The sequence below is a fragment of the Salvelinus fontinalis genome, chromosome 28 (genome assembly GCF_029448725.1).
Source record: "Salvelinus fontinalis isolate EN_2023a chromosome 28, ASM2944872v1, whole genome shotgun sequence".
Classification (NCBI taxonomy): Eukaryota; Metazoa; Chordata; class Actinopteri; order Salmoniformes; family Salmonidae; genus Salvelinus; species Salvelinus fontinalis.
Window position 1 is genome coordinate 3855544 of NC_074692.1, and position 23876 is coordinate 3879419.

Sequence of the window (23876 nt, forward strand, 5' to 3'; positions counted from 1 at the left end):
TCCACTCATGACCTGTATTAATGGCACCTGTTTGAACTTGTTATCAGTATAAAAGACACTTGTCCACAACCTCAAACAGTCAAACTCCAAACTACACTATGGCCAAGACCAAAGAGCTGTCAAAGGACACCAGAAACAAAATTGTAGACCTGCACCAGGCTGGGAAGACTGAATCTGCAATAGGTAAGCAGCTTGGTTTGAAGAAATCAACTGTGGGAGCAATTATTAGGAAATGGAAGACATACAAGACCACTGATAATCTCCCTCGATCTGGGGATCTGTCAGTGATTTACCAGGATTTTCTCCAAGGGTCGCTCCACCTGTCTCCCTCATTGTTCCTGGGACTGTGCTATCGACCTGCTAAGAGACAATGCGTCTCCGCATCTACCCCGTTGGGGGCTGAAGCCAAGGCGATGGAGGAGTACATCCAGGAGGCTCTCCAACAGGTTTTCATCCGCCCATCCACCTCCCCTGCATCGGCAGGTTTCTGCGTGGCCAAGGAGGATGGGAGGGGGTCTTCATCCGTGTATTGACTACAGAGGTCTCAATGCCATCACCACCAAGTACTGCTACCTGCTTCTCCAAATTAAGCCGTTTTATCCCTCTCTCTGGTCTCCCTACCACTCTCCAGGTCGCTGAGGTCAGAGTTTCAGCAGGTCTTCCGGCACTATGGCCTTCCGGAGGACATGGTCAGAGACTGTGGTCCCCAATTCATGTTGCATGTATGGAGAGCCTTCATGGAGAAGCTGGGGGTCACGGTCAGCCTGAAATCCAGATACCAGCCTCAGTCCAACAGGCAGGTGGAGAGGACCAACCAGGAGCTGGGGAGGTTCCTGAGGAGTTACTGCCAGGACCAGCAGAGGGAGTGGACCCGGTTCCTTCCCTGGGCAGAGTACGCCCAGAACTCACTTCATCACTCCTCCACCGGGTTGTCTCCCTTCCAGTGCGTCCTTGGGTACCAGCCGGCCCTGGCCCGTGGAACCCGAGCCAGACCGAAGCCCCTGCGGTGGATGAGTGGTTCCGGCACGCAGAGGATGTTTGGGAAGCTGCCCACGTGAGGCACCCGTTTTCCAACCTGGTGATCGCGTCTGGCTCTCCACCAGGAACCTCCCGCCTGCCCTGTCGGAAGCTGAGTCCCCGGTTTGTGGGACCATTCAAAGTCCTCCGAATGGGATGAGGAAACTTACCGCTTCTCAATAACTACCGGATCTCACCCTCTTTTCCCTTTTCTCTCCTCAGGCCGGTGAATCTTTGTCCCCTGGCTGATGCCTTCCCCAATGTATAAATTCCCACACAACACAGAGGTACACAGATAAAAATACACAAATAATAACATGGACATGGATTTCTGTTCTATGCCAAAATTCACTTATATAATCACAAAAGATACAAACATTCATATGTACACATACTGTAATCTCAAAGTACCCAAACAGAATAACCACATATGTAAATTACAAATAGAAAAGCAAACATCTAAGAGCAAAAAAAAACACCATGAAAAGCTTTTTCCATACAGAATCAGTACATTTATATACATTCCAAGATGTATATCCACCATCTGTAAAAACAACATCCACAGCCAGCTGCATCTCCAGAGTATCGTTTGAGGTTTTTATGGCTTGTGTTTTAATTTCACCGCCTGCACAATCCAGTTATTTATGAGGTTGTTGACACTATAAAAAAGTGTGCTTTTTTGGGGGGAGGGATTTAATGTACAACTTTCTACTCAGTGCCAATTTGAATCCGGTTGATTGGATTTGCTCTGGCACTGTATTGATGTACATCCTGCCATAGTGCTAAGCTTGTGTGAGGTGTGCTAGGCTCGGTAGAAAATAGAGAAAGACGAGTGAAAGCAAGGTCATGGTAGACATTTGCCAAAGGAGCGTGGATAAGAATAGAGGGAATTACACTTGTTAGAGAGTGCATGGAAGGCCAGAGCAGGACATTCGAGAGGAAGGAGAGAGTGGGAGGCAGGGCAAAAGAGGGGAGAGAAAGAGGGGTTGGAGAGGCTGGGTCGGGCCCAGCTACTGTTGCTGGGCTGGCGGTCTCCTCCTGCATCCTCCTGGCTAGTGTTTATCAAAGGAAGCTGGCTCAAGCCGAGGCATTTCACTGGTTCCTGCACACACAGAGTGCCCATTGAGGCGAGGCCTGCTCCTAGTCCTAACCAAACCCGGACCCAAGCTGGGGCCAGTGGAGGGCTGGGCGACCATATACAATGCCCCCTTTTTTTCCCACCACCTCCCCCATGCTCACTCCCTCTCCACAACTGCAGGGAATATTGGTGGCACAGCCATGCAGGGCACAGTTACAAAGAGAGGCACACAAAGAGAGAAAGTGACAGTCACAAAGAGACAGATGCAAAGACAGAGTCCCATTTACGATAGAACCCAGAGAGATCAGGATGAGGATACAGACATGTAGTGTCCCTCACCAAAACAACATGAAACTGTATAAAAGGCTTACTGACATAGCTACTACTCCTCAAAAACATACACGCACACACACACACACACACACACACACACACTAGGGAGTGGTGGCGTGACGCAGGGAGATGAAGTGACCCGTTGTGTAGGAATGTTTTGGCCTCATGCCGGACTGTATATTCAGCTACACAACAGGCCTATCTGCGTTGGCTTGCACACCTTCTCTGTGGAAGGCAGGTCTGGGATCAGTTAGGCTACTTCAACAACCTTACAGCTGAACCAACAGTGGGAGAGGAGACCCTGGATCCCCCTGCTGACTTAATGAATGGGTGGATGGACCGTTGCAGTACCTTCGAATGTACACCAGTTCTTCTGGTCATCTGTGCCTTAAAACAAGTAAATGAACAAAATCAGATTTGACCTAAGTATGTGATGGCGGCCTGTCTGAAGTAGGCAGTAGGTACTCAGGCGGTTTAACTTGTTCCGTTCACCTTTCAAGACCCAGAACAGTGGAACTAAAACGGACTCTGACCATGGCTAGTTTAGGGTTGTGCGAGAGGTCAAACTAGACCGTCTGGCGGCATCCCAACATTGACCCTATGGGAGGTCATGGCCAAGGGGGTCAGAAGCTCGGTTAACATGGCAATCGGCGTGCCAGGATCAGCAGCACGTTACTCAAGCAGTGATGGCATTCACATCTGCCTTCTCAGTCGACATTACTGTACAGGTACAATGAGAAGCCTGCATGCCTTTCGCGACCACACATTCAAACCAAAACATATCATTGAAATAAACTGGGTCTTCAATCTCTTTGATGCTTTTGCACAGAACAGGTTGTTAGTATCGTCACTGTGGATTTAAAAGAAGCCATAACAGTGTTGTTGTGCAGGCTGGGTCTTACTTGTTGGATTAACTAATCCTGAGCAGATGATCTGCGATCTGTCTAATCACTCGCCAATCAGAGGCAGCAGAGCGCCGGCGGCGTCAGGCGCAACAAGAGGGGAGGGGTTCAGCAGCCTGGTAGCGTCCTGCCGTGTTCCAGTCTGGACCCCTGCTGAGTGGGAAAGGGCACCCCCGGTGTCAGAGCTGGGTGTAGGATGACGTACAGACACACACAGAACATGCGAGTGGAGTCGGAAATCGCTCACATCCTTTCCAACTACTCTGCTAAAAAACGCTTCGGGGGGGAAAAAAAATAAGAAATAAAAATAAACTGCCTCCAAATTAGCTCCATTTATTAAAAATCACAATTTATGCTTCACCATCTGGCAGTCCAACAGACGTATCTGGGTTTGGTGGATGCCAGGAAAACGCTACCTGCCCCAATGCATAGTGACAACTATAAAGTCTGATAGAGGATGAATAATAGTCTGTGGCTGTTTTTCATGGTTCGGGCTAAGTTCCTTAGTTCCAGTGAAGGGAAATCTTAACGCTACAGCATACAATGACATTCTAGACAATTCTGTGCTTACAACTTTGTGGCAACAGTTTGGGGAAGGCCCTTTCCTGTTTCAGCATGACAATGCCCCTGTGCACAAAGCGAGGTCCATACAGAAATGTTTTGTCGAAAGTGTGGAAGAACTTGACTGGCCTGCACCGAGCCCTGATCTCAACCCCATCGAACACCTTTGGGATGAATTGAAACGCCAACTGCAAGACAGGCCTAAATCGCCCAACATCAGTGCCCGACTCACTAGTGCTCCTGTGGCTGAATGGAAGCAAATCACTACAGCAATGTTCCAACATCTAGTGGTGTGGGGGCTGTTACAGCAGCAGGGGGGGGACCAACTGATATTAATGCCCGTGATTTTGGAATGAGATGTTTGACGATCAGATGTCCACATACTTTTGGTCATTTAGTGTAGGTCAGGAGCCAGACAGAGTCTAAGGAAAGCAAATGATTTATTTAGGCTATATTATTTCAAGGCTATAACCAACAAAGAAATACATTGTGAAGCATTTGCGAGTGCGACACACAGAGTCAGAGTCATTAAGCTCTCAACATTTAAACAACGTTTTGTTGTAAATCCTTATTAGTCTATAAATTGTGCATATACACTGACAGAATGAAAGACAAATTAAACAGTGCCTTTGAATTCATTTTTAGAAACGAGTCTGTAGCTTCAGGCTCATGTGATGGTGCCTGGGGAGCGCTTGCAGAGCCACTGGAGATATTAAACACCCTTTTGGTAACTCTTGCCAGGCTGGTCAGAGATGCAGTTGTTTTTTTCTAAAAGTAGGCCTAAAGTTTAGGCAAAATAACCCAGTCAAAACGGAAAGCTCCTTGAAAGTTGGATAATGCCAGGAATATTGGGCTAAAAACAATTATGGCCTATTGTACAGATAATAGAACAAAAATTAAGGAAAATTTTAAGAGATCAGATTTTTTGTTTATAAGTACTTTGCTACAATGACACACTTAACTACCCACCTCATTCCTTTCTTTTGGCATAGGCACCTAGTAAGTACACCGTCATGCTTTCGGGATACGTGTCTTTTCAGATTCCACAATGTTTCTTCAGCTGTGGACACTACGTCGCCGCACTCCCTCGCTTGCTCCTCATCTTTTGCACCTGTGTGTTTTATCGGTTTCTTCATGATATTCTTCAAATATTTTGCGACCTCCATGACAGTAGCAAGGGGCTATAGCAGCACACAAGTAGACAACAAACGCATGCTGGGCCGGGCATGCCCTGAGCTCATTAAGTGAGCGCTACTGAAACAAAATTGGTAGCGGCCAGGAAGGCCAAGGCTCCAGCCTTTGGGAATCTCGCTATGAGCACCAGTCAAATTGGGCACGCTCCTCTCCACACTCCGCTCACTTACACCAGTGGTAAGTAACACAGTATTGTTACTGTAGCTTCATCAATACATGATCAATGCACATTGGTACATAATCTTAGACAGCCCTCTGGGCCACTCTCCAGAACACACAGCCTCCAGACTAATTATAGACATGGGTGAGAGTGGCCATCTAGGGCCCTCCCTTCTGCCTGTGACCTCTCAGTAAGAGGACAGAGAGCACAGAGTCTGGAGAGCACTACTCAGGTCACTCAGACATGAGGCACATCTACTATATCAGTCAATAATATACAGTTAAGTGTGTAAGTAGTGTGTGTGCGCATGTGTATGTGCTCGTGCATGTGTCCGTCCAGGCTGTGCTGTGACATCATGCTGACCCTCTATTGGGAACCACTCATTTCACTGGACTGTTTCCTGTTCCCATCAGCCAGCAGCAGCGTGGGCTGGGAATTCCTGCATTCCAGAGACAAAAGTGTTTCACAGCGCAGTCACTGATGAGGCGTTTTACTGTGGCCCTAATGAGCGTCGTAACGGAGGTGAGCGACAGCCATGAAAAAAAAGAAAACAAGAAACACAGCTCAAAGAGGAGCCAAGAATGTGGTCACTACTATTCAAAAGGGACGTGTTAAAACCTGAACAAACAGGGAAGTTAGGAGGAGTAGAAGAAAGTCGTTCTAGATGACTGAAAACCAACCAAGGAGTTAGGGACCAGTGCTTCCTCTAGGATTTATTTTCAGCAGCAGTGACATTTTGTCATGGGGCTGAGAGAAAATGTGCAGTTAAAACATAATTTCCTGCAATTCTACACATTTTGCCATGGCTTATGCTGTGTTCTTATGCTACCCGAGTGACTCAAACATAACAAAATCAAATGGGGGCCCCCCATGCCATGACATTTAGGAAATGTTGGATTCTCCTCAACAGTTTGCATTTTATTTTGAAGATTATCTTTGAGAACTAACAATCTTATTTAAAAAAATGTTTTATAATAATTACACACACTTGAAGTCGTAAGTTTACATACACCTAACTCAAATACATTTAAACTCAGTTTCCACAATTCCTGACATTTAAGTCTAGTAAAAACTCCCTGTCTTAGGTCAGTTAGGATCACCACTTAATTTTAAGAATGTGAAATGTCAGAATAATAGTAGAGAGAATGATTTATTTCAGCTTTTATTTCTTTCATCACATTCCCAGTGGGTCAGAAGTTTACATACACTCAATTAGTACGTGGTAGCATTGCCTTTAAATTGTTTAACTTGGGTCAAACATTTTGGTTAGCCTTCCACAAGCGTCCCACAATAAGTTGGGTGAATGTTGGCCCATTCCTCCTGACAGAGCTGGTGTAACTGAGTTAGGTTTGTAGGCCTCCTTGCTTGCACACGCTTTTTCAGATCTGCCCACAAATTCTATATAGGCTTAAGGTCAGGAATATAGGATTGAGGTCAGGAAATCACGCACCGCACGAGCAGTATGGCTGGTGGCATCGTCATGCTGGAGGGTCATGACAGGATGAGCCTGCAGGAAGGGTACCACATGAGGGAGGAGGATGTCTTCCCTGTAACGCACAGCGTTGAGATTGCCTGCAATGACAACAAGCTCAGTCCGATGATGCTGTGACAACGCACCAGACCATGACGGACCCTCCACCTCCAAATCGATCCCGCTCCAGAGTACAGGCCTCGGTGTAACGCTCATTCCTTCGACGATAAACGCGAATCCCACCATCAACCCTGGTGAGACAAAACCGCGACTCGTCAGTGAAGAGCACTTTTTGCCAGTCCTGTCTGGTCCAGCGACGGTGGGTTTATGCCCATAGGCGATATTGTTGCCGGTGATGTCTGGTGTGGACCTGCCTTACAACAGGCCTACAAGCCCTCAGTCCAGCCTCTCTCAGTCTACTGTGGACAGTCTGAGCACTGATGGAGGGATTGTGCGTACCTGGTGTACCTCGGGCAGTTGTTGTTGCCATCCTGTACCTGTCCTGCAGGTGTGATGTTCGGATGTACCGATCCTGTGCAGGTGTTGTTACACATGGTCTGCCACTGCGTGGATGATCAGCTGTCCGTCCTGTCTCCCTGTAGCGCCGTCTTAGGCGTCTCACAGTACGGACATGGCAATTTATTGCCCTAGCCACATCTGCAGTCCTCATGCCTCATTGCAGCATGCCTAAGGCACGTTCACACAGATGAGCAGGTATCCTGGGCATCTTTCTTTTGGTGTTTTTCAGAGTCAGTAGAAAGGCCTCTTTAGTTTCCCAAGTTTATTACTGTGACCTTAATTGCCGACCGTTCCACAGGTGCATGTTCATTAATTGTTTATGGTTCATTAAAACATGCATTAAACAACAGTGTTTAAACCCTTTACAATGAAGATCTGTGAAGTTATTTGGATTGCTACGATGTATCTTTGAAAGACCGGGTCCTGAAAAAGGGACGATTTTTTGTTGTTGTTTACCTACTCATTCAAGGATTTCTTTCTTTTTACTATTTTCTACATTGTAGAATAATAGTGAATACATCAAAACTATGAAATAACACATATCGAATCATGTATTAACCAAAAAAAAGTGTTAAACAAACAAAAGTATATTTTTTATTTGATTCTTCAAAGCAGCCACTCTTTGCCTTGACAGCTTTGCCATTCTCTCAACCAGCTGCACCTGGAATGCTTTTCCAACAGTCTTGAAGGAGTTCCCACATATGCTGAGCACTTGTTGGCTGCTTTTCCTTCACTCTGCGGTCCAACTCATCCCATACCATTTCAATTGGGTTGAGGTCGGGTGATTGTGGAGGCCAGGTCATCTGATGCAGCACTCCATCAATCGTCTTCTTGGTCAAATAGCCCTTACACAGCCTGGCGGTGTGTTGAGTCATTGTCCTGTTGAAAAACAAATGATAGTCCCACTAAGCGCAAAACAGATGGGATAGCGTATTGCTGCAGAATGCTGTGGTAGCCATGCTGGTTAAGTGTGCCTTGAATTCTAAATAAATCACAGACAGTGTCACCAGCAAAGCACCCCAACGCTTCACAGTGGGAACCACACATGAGATCATCCGATTAATCTACTCTGCGTCTCACAAAGACAGAGCTCTTGGAACCAGAAATCTCACATTTGGACTCAAATCAGACCAAAGGACAGATTTTCACCAGTCTAATGTCCATTGCTCATGTTTCTTGGCCCAAGCAAGTTTTCTTATTGGTGTCCTTTAGTAGTTGTTTCTTTGCAGAAATTTGACCATGAAGGCCTGATTCATGCAGTCTCCTCTGAACAGTTGATGTTGACATGTGTCTGTTACTTGAACTCTGTGAAGCATTTATTTGGGCTGCAATCTGAGGTGCAGTTAACTCGAATGAACTTATCCTCCGCAGCAGAGGTAACTCTGGGTTTTCCTTTCCTGTGGTGGTCCTCATGAGAGCCAGTTTCATCATAACGCTTGATGGTTTTTGCGACTGCACTTTTAGAAACGTTCAAAGTTCTTGACATTTTCCAGATTGACTGACCTTCATGTTTTTAAGTAATGATGGACTGTCGTTTCTATTTGCTTATTTGAGCTGTTCTTGCCATAATATGGATTTGGTCTTTTACCAAAATCGGGCTTTCTTCTGTATACCCCTGCTAACTTGTCACAACACAACTGATTGGCTAAAACACATTAAGGAAAGAAATTCCACAAATTAACTTTTAACAAGCCACACAAGTTAATTGAAATGCAGTCCAGGTGACGACGTCATGAAGCTGGTTGAGGGAATGCCAAGTGTGTGTAAAGCGGTCATCAAGGCGAAGGGTGGTTACTCTCAAATATATTTAGATTTTTTTAACACTTTTTTTGGTTACTATATGATTCCATATGTGTTATTTCATAGTTTTGATGTCTTCACCATTATTCTACAATGTAGAAAATAGTAAAAAATAAAGAAAAACCATGGAAGGAGTAGGTGTGTCCAAACTTTGACTGGTACTGTATGCGATCGTATCTTTTGGGGTGGCGGTGACCCTCACTAAATGAATAGAAGGGAAATACTGAGGGACTATAATTCTGTGAGTGATGCACTGACACTTATGTGTCTGGAATGCTGGCTCTGCTGCTTCCTCGCCAGGGTTATTCTATGTAACCACATGAGCTCAGAACAGCTGCCCCTCTATGAGCAAATGGACGTCTTACCTGTAGAGCTCCGGAGGAACTAAGCTGAGAACTCACGTTTGCCCACTGGACAGGCACAGTCCTCCCAGTCAGCAACAGTAACAACAAAGGGCTAAAGTTGGCAGTGTTTTTAGACCATAGCAACTGGATCATCTACAGCACTCTTGTAAATGACCATTAGGGCAAAAGATAAATGATGCTACGACTGAATGGAGGCCTCTCTGCAGCAGACAGAGAAGTCGTCATCCTGGAGTTTCAGTGGGTCGGACACAGCTCCATCACATATAAAGAATCGCTGTTCCAGCAACCCACCCAGGCAGGAAAGGAGGGGGGGGAACACTGAAGAGAAACAAGCCTGTTTACTGAGATATTACATAGACTGACAACCCAATTGGGATCTCTTCGTTGAGAGAGTATCTGCCACCGTTCTCGGCCAGCATAGAACACAGTTTCAGCATGTACATTGACTGGCTTCTTCCAGTTTGTCAGTGCAGTAAACAAGTCAGTATCTTAAAGCAAGCTCTTTCATGGAGTATAATTGAATGGTTTGAGACTGACTGACATTTGGTGGCTGGAATTAAAGGTTACAACTCATGAGAGTGTCTATGATGACTCTGTAATATCTGAGCGGTTGATCGGTTAGGGGTTCAACGGGGAACGCCAGCGGCAAAGACAGCATTCTAAACTCTGTTCTGGTTAGGCGGTACTATAGCTCCCGAGTGGCGCAGCGATCTAAGGCACTGTATCTCAGTGCACGAGGCGTCACTACAGACCCTGGTTTGATCCCGGACTGTATCACAACCGTCCGGAATCAGGAGTCCCAATTCAATTGGCCCAGCGTTGTCCGGGTTAGGGGAAGGTTTGGCCGGGGTAGGCAGTCATTGTGAAAATAAATATTTGTTCTTAACTGACTTGCCTAGTTAAATGATAAAACACACAGTGGAGACGCATCTAGTTTCTGTCTAAATGGCAGAGTGCTAGCTGGTGAAACCTGGTGTCTTAATTCTAGAGAGAGGAGCCAGCTCCACTCTGAGTATATGTATTGGGTCTGAAAAGGGGTTGGCACATTGTGTGTGTGTAAGCGTGCATCCATTAGACATTCATTGCTCTATTACCAAGCCAAGTTGCCCATTAGACAGCCACATGGACCACCTAGCTGTCTGTTTGGAACAGAGGAACTAAGACACTTCCGTGTGTATACTGGAAGTGAGCTGCCAACCTGTGCCATGGTGATATTACTGCCCAACACAGTGCCCAGCAGTGGCAGAGGCTGGCACTCCCATTGTCACTTAGATAACACGCCCCCAACACCCTAACACACAACAGCTGCAGAGCACAGAGCCGACATAGTTTTACAACAGAGCGGCCAATAGCCCAAGAAATGAAGCATTAAAAATGTCCTTTTGATATATTTCCTGTATGACTTCCAATGACCATGTGTCTCCCGCCTCTCTCCCCAGACTAAGACATTGAGATGCTCGAGCTATTTCCTCTGCTCGTCAAAGGAACAGAGATGTCGTTTTCCCTTTGAGGTGAACTATGTTATGCTCAGATCAGTACCAAATTGACTGAATTGTTAAGAATAATGTTCACATCAACGACACCACACTTTGTTAGGTATTGATATAAGCATCGCGTCATTATGTCTTCCTCCCTTTGACACACACACACACACACTTTTGCCCCTTTGGGGACTTGCGAGTCCCACATGTGCAGCTGGAGACAATGTTAGTTACTCTCTAACCCGACTTCACTTAAGATGGCGTGTTTTCTATTTTCTCTCACTGAGAGCTAGCTCGGCCATAAGGAGACCACGACTGCGTAGGCATAACCCCTTTGTCAGAGACATTCTTCAGCCACATCCGCTCAACTCTTAACATAACATGTAAATAAAATAAAAAGCAGCTCGGCTGTGAACTCACTCAGTAAACCGGCTCATGTGCTCTACACAGTTGTAACAGTTCAGCGGGAAGTGAGAGCCTGTACACCTTACCTGGTTCCTGCCACATCATACACTCAGACTGCATGCCAAACAGCTTTACAGCTCTCCCCGACTTTTGACACCCTATGATTTGTGCACTTAAGCTTGAAAATGTCACTTCACTGACATGCACTGCAAAGATATGACATGACAACACTGCACATTGAATGTCCGGTGAGAGAAGAGAGGATATCAGACAAAGCCCGTGAGAGTGTCTGGAGGGACTTAATGATGACTGACAGTTAGAGCTTCCATAAGGTACATTACCTGTAAACTGAGGGCGATCTGGCGGATGTACATCATGTTCAGGTCCTCCAAAATGCGCAGTTTGTCCTCCATGTCTGCGTATCTGTCCATTGGCATCCCTCGAAGTAGTATCCACAAATTGAGGTAGCCTATGCTTGAAAATGTTCACTTCCACCCCTCAAATTAACTTAATTTGTTGCAAATTAAAAGCGTTTATGGGAGCTGAAAACTCAAATTACCCATGAAAAAATGCCAAGAACGCTCATGATGGCAGATGAAAACAAACATGAGACTGTACTGTAGATCCGTTTAGATAATTTGCTGTTAGATAAAGTACAGGTGGCGCGTTACGCACAAGTCTCCAAAAACAATGCGCAAAATAGCATACACCGTAACCTTTTCGTCTACTGAAGTATATCCAACCCAGTTTCGCTGTGTTAAAACTTCCAAAGTCCCCAATACACTGACTTTTCCGAACGCAAGAAGAGACGTGTGCGAGCGCCCTAACAGCATACAGTAACACTGTTCATAAAACATACAGCTAGTCCACAGTGCATATTCTTGGCTACCTTAATTTTTTTTCTTTTTTCAAGCAACAAAGGGCTTCTCAAACACCCACAGTGAACACCCCTCCTTGGCAGTATGGGAAAGAATGGTCCTTTTTGAAATGCAATTCTTCTCTTTGTGTCTTTGCGTCCTGATTGAGAGTGCTGTCTGTCGGCTGTGTTAGGACCTCTCCACAAAAGGGCATTGCCTCCGCGGGAGCGAACACCACAACAACTCAAATGTGCGCAATACTTGCCACCGTAGCCGAGGGACGTTACGCTAAATTAACCCATACAATGCTCCTCTCGCAACCGAGCATTAAATATAAAATAAAAATACAAAGTACGTGAAGGGGAGAATGTTGTTGTCTCCATGCCCTTAAAAAATAAATAATAGGTCTTCGAAATGACAGACAAACGGGCATTTAAAAAGGAATTGTGGCGGGTCAGATAGCATTGATCTATTCAGACACTTGACAACAAATGACGAAATAAACTGTATCAGACAGCGCATTATCACGGTTTGAAAAGATGGCTAACTACAGCAAATTAAAGATTAACCCCGAAAACCTCGGTCCCACAAAGCAAAACGCTGACAAGGAATGAGATCAGAACACAATCTGAATTATTACACTGAACAACAAAAATAAATGCAACATTTAAAGGGTTGGTCTCATGTTTCATAAGCTGAAATAAAATATCCATGAAATGTTCCATACACACATAAAACGCTTATTTCTTAAAAATGTTGTGCACAAATTTCTGTTAGTGAGCATTTTTCCTTTGCCAAGATAATCCATCCACTTGACAGGTGCATATCAAGAAGCTGGTTAAACGGCACTATCACTACACAGGTGCACCTTGTGCCGGGGACAATAAAATGCCACTCTAAAATGTGCAGTTTTGTCACACAACACAATGAAACAGATGTCTCAAGTATTGAGGGAGCATGTAATGTACACCAGAGCTGTTGCCAGAGAATGTATTGTGAATTTATCTCCCATAAACCACCTCCAACATCATTTTAGAGAATATGGCAGTAAGTCCAACCAGCCTCACAACCACAGACCACGCGTATGGCGTTGTGTGGATGAGCAGTTTGCTGATATGAACATTGTGAACAGAGTGCCTGATGGTGGCGGTGGGGTAATGGTATGGGCAGGCATAAGCTAGGGACAACGATCACAATTGCATTTGATCTATGGCAATTTGAATGCACAGATACCGTGACGAGATTCTGAGGCCCATTGTCGTGCCATTCATCCGCCGCCATCACCTCATGTTTCAGCATGATAATGCACAGCCCCATGTCACAAGGGTCTGTATACCATTCCTGGAAGCTGAAAATGTCCCAGTTCTTCTAATGGATAGAGTTCTCCAATTTAAGTAAAACAAAAAATAAGCGACTATCAGTATAGAATTTTGAAAACTATTCGACCTATTACTGTTTTTAAAACTCTGAAAAATAGGCTACAATTTAGAGCTTGCAATCGAAGGGAGGATATTTCCAAGTTGTAGCCTAATAAAGATGCTAAGCCTATATGTTTTCAACAAAAAATTGTGTTTTCCAAGCATCGCTGAATTTATCAACAGTAGGCTAAACAGTTAAACTTTCCAACGTTGTCTCAGTTGACACAGCCAAATGTTGGTCCCCACTCTTCAACTCTCAAAGCACTGGCTCTCTAACTTGCCATTTCTAGTTATTTATTGTATTGTGTTTCCTCCTCACCAGTGGCTCTTCAGAGTCCTGAGACAGAGACAATACCAAAGCTAAGCGTTCCAGTGTCTGATTCATGCCAAAGGTTCCTCTCACTTTCCTCTGAGAAACCTCTGGGTTTAAAAGATGCACACCGGGATCTTGAGCACAACAAATGTGTAACATATTGCACAATTAGATTTGTAACATTTGGCGGGAATTGCAACATGACATCATATGAATTGCAGAATTCCTAACATATCACATAAAAAAGAAAGTGAACAAAGCCCTCCCCACACAGAGCACAGGAGCAGGACTAAGGGAGAGAAGTAGCTCACCAAGTCATTTCCCCCAAGAAAAGCCTCCATCCTGAAGTTTGAATTACCCAACTAATCGACCTCAGACACTGGGTTAGCCTGCACACAGTAAGAAAATAGATTTATTGTTCTAGTGGAGGTGTAAAGACAAATAATGGAGGGGAATACTCTCTGGGACGGTGTTCAGTGTTTAAGAAAACAGTCTGACTGGTTCAGAGGTTCAGCCTCCCCAATCCCCAGAAGTCCCCTCTGAAAGTCTCTGACATGTGGAACTCCGCAACAGGATGGGCAAAATCCCCTGTGAGATAGCTGGCTGATTCCCTCTCACATTGATGAGACAGATGGTGATAGCATGACAAATAGCTTGATTTTGTTCAAACTTGCAGACATACCAGCTGTCCCTCACACACTGAATGTCATCCTCCATTTAAACAAACTGAAGTGCTTTAGGCAGGAGGCCACGGGTGAGCTATCAGCTAAGACTTGCAACAGGTCAGCTCACTGGAAGGTTGTCACAATCAATGGATCATTTAAGATCCTATTTAAATAGATACACAATAAAAACATTCATACAAATCACAATGAAGGCTACTCCATGTGCCACTTCATCAAAACAACTGAACATTACAATGTTAAAACAAAAATACATAGGGATATCCAAGGCAGGAAAGAACAGCTATTCTCATCTCTCAATGCTTCTTTCTGCTGAGAAGAGACACATGGTGGATTCTGCGTTTATATGGAATGAGCCACAGAGCAATGCTGGTACCCCCCCATGTCAGTCGGACCATACATTTCTCATGAATCTACATCCAATTCGAACACTTCCAACAATCACGTCTCCATTACCAAACCAACTGCAGCCAGACAACGGACTGTGAAACCAGGTTGGAGAGCAATCTGGTCCCATTCCGGACTGTCCAAACTGGTCTAAGAGCATTTCGTATTATTCTGTACGTAAACACAAGACACTCTATTTAGTATGATATGCTACGTTTGGTATGGTTACATAAGACAGATTGGACTGTCTTATGAACTATACGAAATGCTCTGAGACCAGGTTGGACTGTCATTGGACTGAACAATGCACTAGAGTTCCAGTGTAAACACATCCACAACTACCTATTAGGTCAGCTACAATAGACTGAAGGCAGAGCCAGGGCGAAAGACAACTACCAAAACTGTCCCGCAATCTATATTTTCAACAAAAAAAAGATTTATATATATCGTAATTATGTTCCGGACCCCGACAATCCGCTCCAGCAAAAATCGTTCCACGGCTGAATCTAGCTGCCTACCCCTGACCTAAATGATAGGGTGCGCTAGGGGGCGGCTAGTTGAAATACAGTGTTATAATTATACCTGGACACGCCAGTGACGCCACAGAGCTCAGGTATTTAGGGAGTGCGAATTAGCTGTTGGCGTAGTGCTGACTGTGGTGTCGCCCGATATGCTAATCAGCTAACGGGAGGTGTGTGTGAAGTCACTCCATTACCCATTCAGGCATTAGCGTGAGTCCTTATCCTGGAATAATGTGATTCTAGGGCTATGAGGCAGTGAGATCTATAGACTCTGCTTTGTTGAGGTAGTAGGCCAACTACACAGAGCCAAGAACCGTTCTAGAATTGTGGCAGTAGAACCATTCTGTTTCTTCTTTATAGAGCCCTTCTATTATACCTGCATCTACATTCACCATCTTTGATCAAATAGGAGAACATGTGGAAAATATGATGACAATGTCCCTAGGTGGGATGTGCAGAGAGATAGAGAGGGAGAGAGAGTCTGTGCTTTTCTTTCAAAAACAAGGACATTTCTAAGTGACCCCAAACTTTTGACCGGTAGTGTAAGTATTCAGACCCTTTACACAGTACTTTGTTGAAGCACCTTTGCAGCGATAACAGCATCCAGTCTTCTTGGGTATGACGCTACAAGATTTGCACACCTGTATTTGGGGTGTTTCTTCTGTTCTTCTCTGCAGATCCTCTCAAGCTCTGACAGGTTGGATGGGGAGCGTCGCTACACAGCTATTTTCAGGTCTCTCCAGAGATGTTCGATCGTGTTCAAGTCTGGGCTCTGGTTGGCCACTCAAGGACATTCAAAGAATTGTCCGAAAGCCACTCGTGTTGTCTTGGCTGTGTGCTTAGGGCCGTTGTCCTGTTGGAAGGTGAACCTTCGACCCAGTCTGAAGTCCTGAGTGCTCTGGAGCAGGTTTTCATCAAGGATTTCTGTACTTTTCTCCGTTCATCTTTCCCTTGATCCTGACTAGTCTCCCAGTCCCTTCCACTGAAAAACATCCCCACAGCATGACGCTGCCACCACAATGCTTCACCGTAGGGATGGTGCCAGGTTTCCTACAGACATGACGCTTGGCATTCAAGCCAAATAGAGTTCAATCTTGGTTTCATCAGACCAGAGAATCTTGTTTCTCATGGTCTGGGAGTCCTTTTGGCAAACTCCAAGTGGGCTGTCATGTGCCTTTTACTGAGGAGTGGCTTCCGTCTGGCCACTCTCCCATAAAGACCTGATTGGTGGAGTACTGCAGAGACGGTTGTCCTTCTGGAAGATTTTCCCATCTCCACAGAGGAACTCTGGAGCTCTGTCAGAGTGACCATCGGGTTCTTGGTCACCTTCCTGACCAAGGCCCTTCTCCCCCGGTTGCTCGGTTTGGCCGGGCGGCCAGCTCTAGGAAGAGTCTTAGTGGTTCCAAACTTCTTCCATTTAAGAATGATGGAGACCACTGTTCTTGGAGACCTTCAATGCTGCAGAAATGTTTTGGTACACTTCCCCAGATTTGTGCCTTGACACAATCCTGTCTTAGAACTCTACGTACAATTCCTTCGACCTCCTGGCTTGGTTTTTGCTCTGACATGCACTGTCAACTGTGGAACTTTATATAAACAGGTGTGTGCCTTTCCAAATCATGCCCAATCAATTTAATTCATCACAGGTGGAATCCATTCAAGTTGTAGAAAGCTCTCAAGGATGATCAATGGAAACAAGATGGACCTGAGCTCAATTTCGTGTCTCATAGCAAAGGGTCTGAATACTTATGTAAATAAGGTACGTTTTTTTGGTTTTATACATTTGCTAAAAACCTGTTTTTCTCTTTGTCATTATGGGGTATTGTATGTAGATTGATGAGGAAAATATGTAATTTAAACTATTTCAGAATAAGGCTGTAACGTAACAAAATGTGGAAAAAGTCAAGGGGTCTGAAAAGTTGGTTGTTGATCATTGCTAGACAGCCATTTTCAAGTCTTGCCATAGATTTTCAAGTCAAAATGGTAACTAGGCCACTCAGGAACATTCAATGTAATATTGGTAAGCAACTCCAGTGTATATTTGGCCTTGTGTTTTAGGTTATTGTCCTGCTGAAAGGTGAATTTGTCTCCCAGTGTCTGTTGGAAAGCAGACTGAACCAGGTTTTTGCCTGTGGTTAGCTCTATTCCGTTTCTTTTATCCTAAAAAACTCCCTATTCCTTGCTGATGACAAGCATACCCATAACATGATGCAGCCACCACCTTGCTTGAAAATATGAAGAGTGGTACTCAGTGATGTGTTTAATTGGATTTGCCCCAAACATAATGCTTTGTATTCAGGACAAAAAGTACATTTCTTTGGCAATTTTTTGACAATTTTACTTTAATGCCTTATTGAAAACAGGATGCATGTTTTGGAATATTTGTATTCTGTACAGGCTTCCTTCTTTTCATTCTGTCATTTAGGTTAGTATTGTGGAGTAACTACAATGTTGTTGATCCATCCTCAGTTCTCCTATCACAGCCATTCAACTCTAACTTTTAAAGTCACCACTTGCCTCGTGGTTAAATCTCTGAAAGGTTTCCTTCCTCTCCTGCAACTGAGTTAGGAAGGACACATGTATCTTGTAGTGACTGGGTGTATTTATACACCATCCAACGTGTAATGAATAACTTCACCATGCTCAAAGGGATACTCAATGTCTGCTATTTAATTTTTTACCCGTCTACCAATAGGTGCCCTTCTTTGAGAGGCATTAGAAAATCTCCCTGATCTTTGTGATTGAACCTGTATTTGAAATGAACTGCTCGACTGAGAGACCTTACAGATGGGTTGGGTGCAGAGATGAGGTAGTCATTAAAAAATCACGATAAACACTATTGCACACAGTGTGAGTCCATGCAACTTATTATGAGACTTGTTAAACACATTATTACTCCTGAACCTATTTAGACTTGCCATAACAAAGCGGTTTGAACACTCATTGACCCATCTATCGCACCTTCACAAAAAAACAAGGTCATGGCTAAAGGACAAACAGACTCGTGAACATAATGCCTAGCTGCTTATTGCCGCTTTTCCATGTTATCTGTAGCTTGTGAGGTGTGAAAATACTTTGTTGCTTTTATGTATTTTTTGCTTTGTAGAATTTTGTGCTCACGTGTTGCTTGTCCTATGTTGCTCTGCATGTGCTCACTGCTCATTGTTTGTCTGTATTGTTATTTTAATTGTTTTTAATAACCTGCCCAGGGACCGAGGTTTAAATTTGATTAGTCATACTGAATACTGTTGGGTATGGCTTGAACGTTTATTAAGCATTTCACTATACTTGTGCACGTGACAAATACAACTTGAGAAACCATGTCACACAGGTATGGTGCACAGTCTGCTGTGATTCAGTGTGTTGTCGTTCTGGTGAGAGTCCGTCGGCGGGCTACCATGCAACACACCTGTTTCACCTGATGAGCTGTAAAACCAGACGGCAGTCGTACGGAAAACCCCTGGAGGTAAACACACACACAGACTGAGACAGACAGATGCCAGAGCACATTCAGTCAGGTCTGATTTGTTTTCTGTTCTCTTCCTGTACGTGACTTCATAGCAGACTTGAATACTGTAAACATGTGACATTGTTTTCTCTCATCAGTGTGCGGTTAGAGGGAGTACAGTGAACCACACACTTGGAGAGGTACGGGGGAGTACACACACAAACACATATATATAGTGTCAAATAAGGTTTATTTGGCTTGTAACTATAGCAGATACCTTTTGGTGCTACATATAACCTTTTTTATAAGGTTCTATAAAGAACCATGCACAAATGGTTCTAAATGGAACCTTTATGGTGCTATAAAGAACCATTAATTAAACGTTCTATATAGCACCAAAAAAGGGTTCTGCTATGGTAGAGAACCAAAGAGTTTTTTATTCCGGGTTTGCCATTTTATCTTGTTAAAATTCCAGAGGTGTTATTGTTCTAGTTGACAAGTTGAATTAGGTGTGCTAGCTCTGGAATTGCTGGGGGTCCCTGAGGAGAGAATTCAGAACCACTGATTTAGTCAACTGCTCTCAATTCACAGAAGGCCATACCGTGAGTCTTTCACAAGACACCATCACTGGGCATAGTCGTGTTTAACATGTAATCGCATAAAACAACAGATTAGATCAACTGAAAGGACACGCCCCACTGGGCTTAGATGTCAGTTCAACGTCTAGTTTTGACGTGAATTCAACGTAAAATCCACAAAAAAATGTCACCATGTCATTTGATTTAAGTGTAAAGTTTGGTGAAAAAAAAGACAAAATGTCCCTTTATGTTTATGACTGTTTGCAAATCCAATCAGTTTTCCACGTTGATCCAACGTAAACGCTTACATTTTTTTGCTGTTGTTGAAACTACATGGAAATAACGTTGATTCAACCAGTTTTGCCCAGTGGGTCTCACAAGCGGTCGCACAAAAAGAACCGCGAGCAAACCACGCAGCAAAATATTCCAATGAGCCACTGCCCCAGTGGCTCTGAACTGCAAAGAACTGCAAAGAACTATTGAAGGGCTCAAAGGATTATTTAAGTCATTATGGTTCCACATAGAACCATCACGCGTCCCAAAGACCCCTTGAGGAATACTCTTAGTGTGTAGTTGTAGCCTCTGTCCCGTTTTCCCAGCATTAGTAACATAAGGAGAGAGCTAGCAGCAACATTCTTGGCTGAGAACTAGGAGGGAAATAGAGAATAACACACACACACACACACACACACACACACACACACACACACAGTTTGCACCACTGAGCTAAAAGGCTACACATATTCACTGACACAGGCATTTCCTCTACACTCATCTCTCTGGAGACACTTCAACACCACGTCAGCTGGAGCTTGACGGAACGTTCTGGCAGTCTCCCAGCAACTCCCCTTAGCCTCTGCACAATCACATACACTATATGGTATGATCTCATCACTCTGCACCTCAATTAAATCTTTATGAGCACATTAGCCAATTTAACTCTATTGATTTCCATCTTCTTCAGCCTTCAACACCATAGTACCCTCCAAACTCATCATTAAGCTCAGGGGCCCTGGGTCTGAACCCTGCCCTGTGCAACTGGGTCCTGGACCTCCTGACAGGCTGCCACCAGGTGGTGAAGGTAGGAAACAAAACCTCCACCATGCTGATACTCAACACAGGGGCCCCACAAGGGTGCGTGCTCAGCCCCCTCCTGTACTCCCTGTTCACCCATGACTGCGTGGCCACACTGCGTGGCCTCCAACTTAATCAAGTCTGCAGATGACACAGCAGTAGTAGGCCTGATTACCAACAATGACGAGACAGCCCACAGGGAGGAGGTGAGGACCCTGGCGGAGTCGTCCCAGGAAAATAACCTCTCCCCCAACGCCAACAAAACAAAGGAACTGATCGTGGACTTCAACTAGTCTAAAGAAAGCCAGTTTTATTGCTCCTTTAATCAGGACAACAGTTTTCAGCTGTGCTAACATTATCGCATAAGGGTTTTCTAATGATCAATTAGCCTTTTAAAATTATAAACTTGGATTAGCTAACATAACGTGCCATTGGAACACAGGAATTGTAACAGTCCTGACCTATTTATGTTAGTTTTTATGTGTTTATGGTCAGGGCATGTGTTTTGGGTGGGCAGTCTATGTTACCTGTTTCTATGTTGGTTTCGGTTTGCCTGGTATGGCTCTTGATTAGAGGCAGGTGGTTTGCATTTTCCTCTAATCAAGAGTCATATTTAGGTAGGGCATTATCACTGTGTGTTTGTGGGTGATTGTCTCCTGTGATGTCTTCGTGTCGTTATCGATGTATATTCACAAACGGGACTGTTTGGCTGTTCGTTTTGTTTCGATGTCGTCTGTTGCCTGTTCGTGAGTTTACGTTTCAGTTATGTAAGTTTATGTTCAGGTTTTCGTTCTACGTCGTTTTGTTATTTTGTAGTTTGAAAGTGTTTTGTTTAGTTTTCGTGTTGCCATCAGTTTTCGTTATTAATAAATAAAGATGGCATATTTCCCTGACTCCGCATTTTGGTCCGAAGATCCTTCTCTCCTCACCTCATCTGAGGATGAGGAAAGCGACAGCTATTACAGAATCACCCACCAAAATACAGAGACCAAGCGGTATGGGAATGCTAAACGGAGTAAGGGACAGAAGAAGGAGCAATGGACATGGGACGATGTATTGAATGGAAAAGGTGTCTACACATGGGAGGAGATCCTAGCAGGTAGAGATCGCCTTCCATGGGAACAGCTGGAGGCACTGAGGAGAGCGGAGGCTACCGGAGAGAGGAACCGGAATTATGAGGGAACGTGTCTGGCACGGAAGCCGAAAAAGCCCGTGAGTAACTCCCTAAAATTTCTTGGGGGGGGGGCTAAAGGGTAGTGGGCCAAGGGCAGGTAGGAGACCTGCGCCCACTTCCCAGGCTAACCGTGGAGAGCGGGAGTACGGGCAGACACCGTGTTACGCAGTAGAGCGCACGGTGTCTCCTGTACGTGTGCATAGCCCAGTGCGGGTTATTCCACCTCCCCGCACTGGTAGGGCTAGATTGGGCATTGAGCCAGGTGTCATGAGGCCGGCTCAACGCGTCTGGTCTCCAGTGCGTCTCCTCGGGCCGGCATACATGGCACCTGCCTTACGCATGGTTTCCCCGGTTCGCCTGCATAGCCCAGTGCGGGCTATTCCACCTCCCCGTACTGGGCGGGCGACCGGGAGCATTCAACCAGGTAGGGTTGGGCAGGCTCAATGCTCAAGAGAGCCAGTACGCCTGCACGGTCCGGTATTTCCGGCGCCACCTCCCCGCCCCAGCCTAGTACCTACAGTGCCTATATTACGCACTAGGCTACCAGTGCATTTCCAGAGCCCTGTTCCTCCTCCACGCACTCTCCCTATAGTGCGTGTATCCAGTTCAGTGCCTCCAGTTCCGGTCCCACGCACTAAGCCACCTGTGCGTCTCCTAAGTCCTGTACACACTGTCACTTCTCCCCGTACTAGTCCTGAGGTGCGTGCCCTCAGCCAGGTGCCACCAGTGCCGGTACCACGCACCAGGTATAGAGTACGCTTTGAGAGTTCAGTGTGCCCTGTCCCTGCTCCCCGCACTAGTATGAAGGTGCGTGTCCTTAGCCCGGTGCCTCCAGTTCCGGCACCACGCACCAGGTCTACAGTGCGCCGTATCCGGCCAGAGCCATCCGTCTCCCCAGCGCCATCTGAGCCATCCGTCTCCCCAGCGCCATCTGAGCCATCCGTCTCCCCAGCGCCATCTGAGCCATCCGTCTCCCCAGCGCCATCTGAGTCATCCGTCTGCCAGGAGCCTGCAAAGCCGCCCGTCTGCCATGAGCCTGCAAAGCCGCCCGTCTGCCATGAGCCTACAGAGCCATCCGCCAGACAGGAGCCGCTAGAGCCGTCAGCCAGACAGGAGCCGCTAGAGCCGCCCGCCAGACAGGATCTGCCAGAGCCGCCAACCAGACAGGATCTGCCAGAGCCGCCAACCAGACAGGATCTGCCAGAGCCGCCAACCAGACAGGATCTGCCAGAGCCGCCAACCAGACAGGATCTGCCAGAGCCGCCAGCGAGCCATGAGCAGCCAGAGCCGTCAGAGAGCCATGAGCAGCCAGAGCCGTCAGAGAGCCATGAGCAGCCAGAGCCGTCAGAGAGCCATGAGCAGCCAGAGCCGTCAGAGAGCCATGAGCAGCCAGAGCCGTCAAAGAGCCATGTGCAGCCAGAGCCGTCAGTGAGCCATGAGCAGCCAGAGCCGTCAGAGAGCCATGAGCAGCCAGAGCCGTCAGAGCGCCATGAGCGTCGAGAGCCGTCAGCCTGCCATGAGCGTCGAGAGCCGTCAGCCTGCCATGAGCGTCGAGAGCCGTCAGCCTGCCATGAGCGTAGAGAGCCGTCAGTCTGCCATGAGCGTCGAGAGCCGTCAGCCTGCATGGACCTGCCAGAGCCGTCCAAACAGGACCTGCCAGAGTCCTTCAGCCGGGATCTGCCCCTTGTCCCGGTGTTGCCCCTTGTCCCGGTGCTGCCCCTTGTCCCGGTGCTGCCCCTTGTCCCGGTGCTGCCCCTTGTCCCGGTGCTGCCCCTTGTCCCGGTGCTGCCCCTTGTCCCGGTGCTGCCTCTTGTCCCGGTGCTGCCCCTTGTCCCGGTGCTGCCCCTTGTCCCGGTGATGGTCCTTATCCCGGTGCTGCCCCTTGTTGTTGTGCTGCCCCTTGTCCCGGTGCTACCCCTTGTCCCGGTGCTGCCCCTTGTTCCGGTGCTAGCTGTTTATTTAGGGGAAGGTAATGTTTGGGTGGTCAGTGGAAGGGGTAGAAAGAAGAGGGGAGTGACTATGGTGGTACGGGGACAGCGTCCTGAACCGGAACCACCACCGTGGTCAACTGCCCACCCGGACCCCCCCCTGGACTTTGTGCTGGTGCGCCCGGCGTTCGCACCTTGGGGGGGGGGTA

General features: G+C 46.1%; 1 protein-coding gene across 4 annotated transcripts in view; it reads right to left on the reverse strand.

Annotated features, from left to right (window-relative positions):
* Positions 1 to 23876, reverse strand: part of LOC129825967 (rhotekin-like) — a 124442-nt gene that overhangs the window by 74097 nt on the left and 26469 nt on the right. The window contains exon 1 of one of the 4 annotated variants that reach the window (XM_055886150.1): positions 11628 to 12613. The exons of the other annotated variants lie outside the window; for them this stretch is intronic. Within the exon in view, the coding sequence (XP_055742125.1) occupies positions 11628 to 11723 (96 nt within the window). The 5' untranslated portion in view covers positions 11724 to 12613. Of the gene's footprint in view, positions 1 to 11627; positions 12614 to 23876 lie in introns of those variants that run through there. 4 annotated transcript variants of the gene reach the window in all.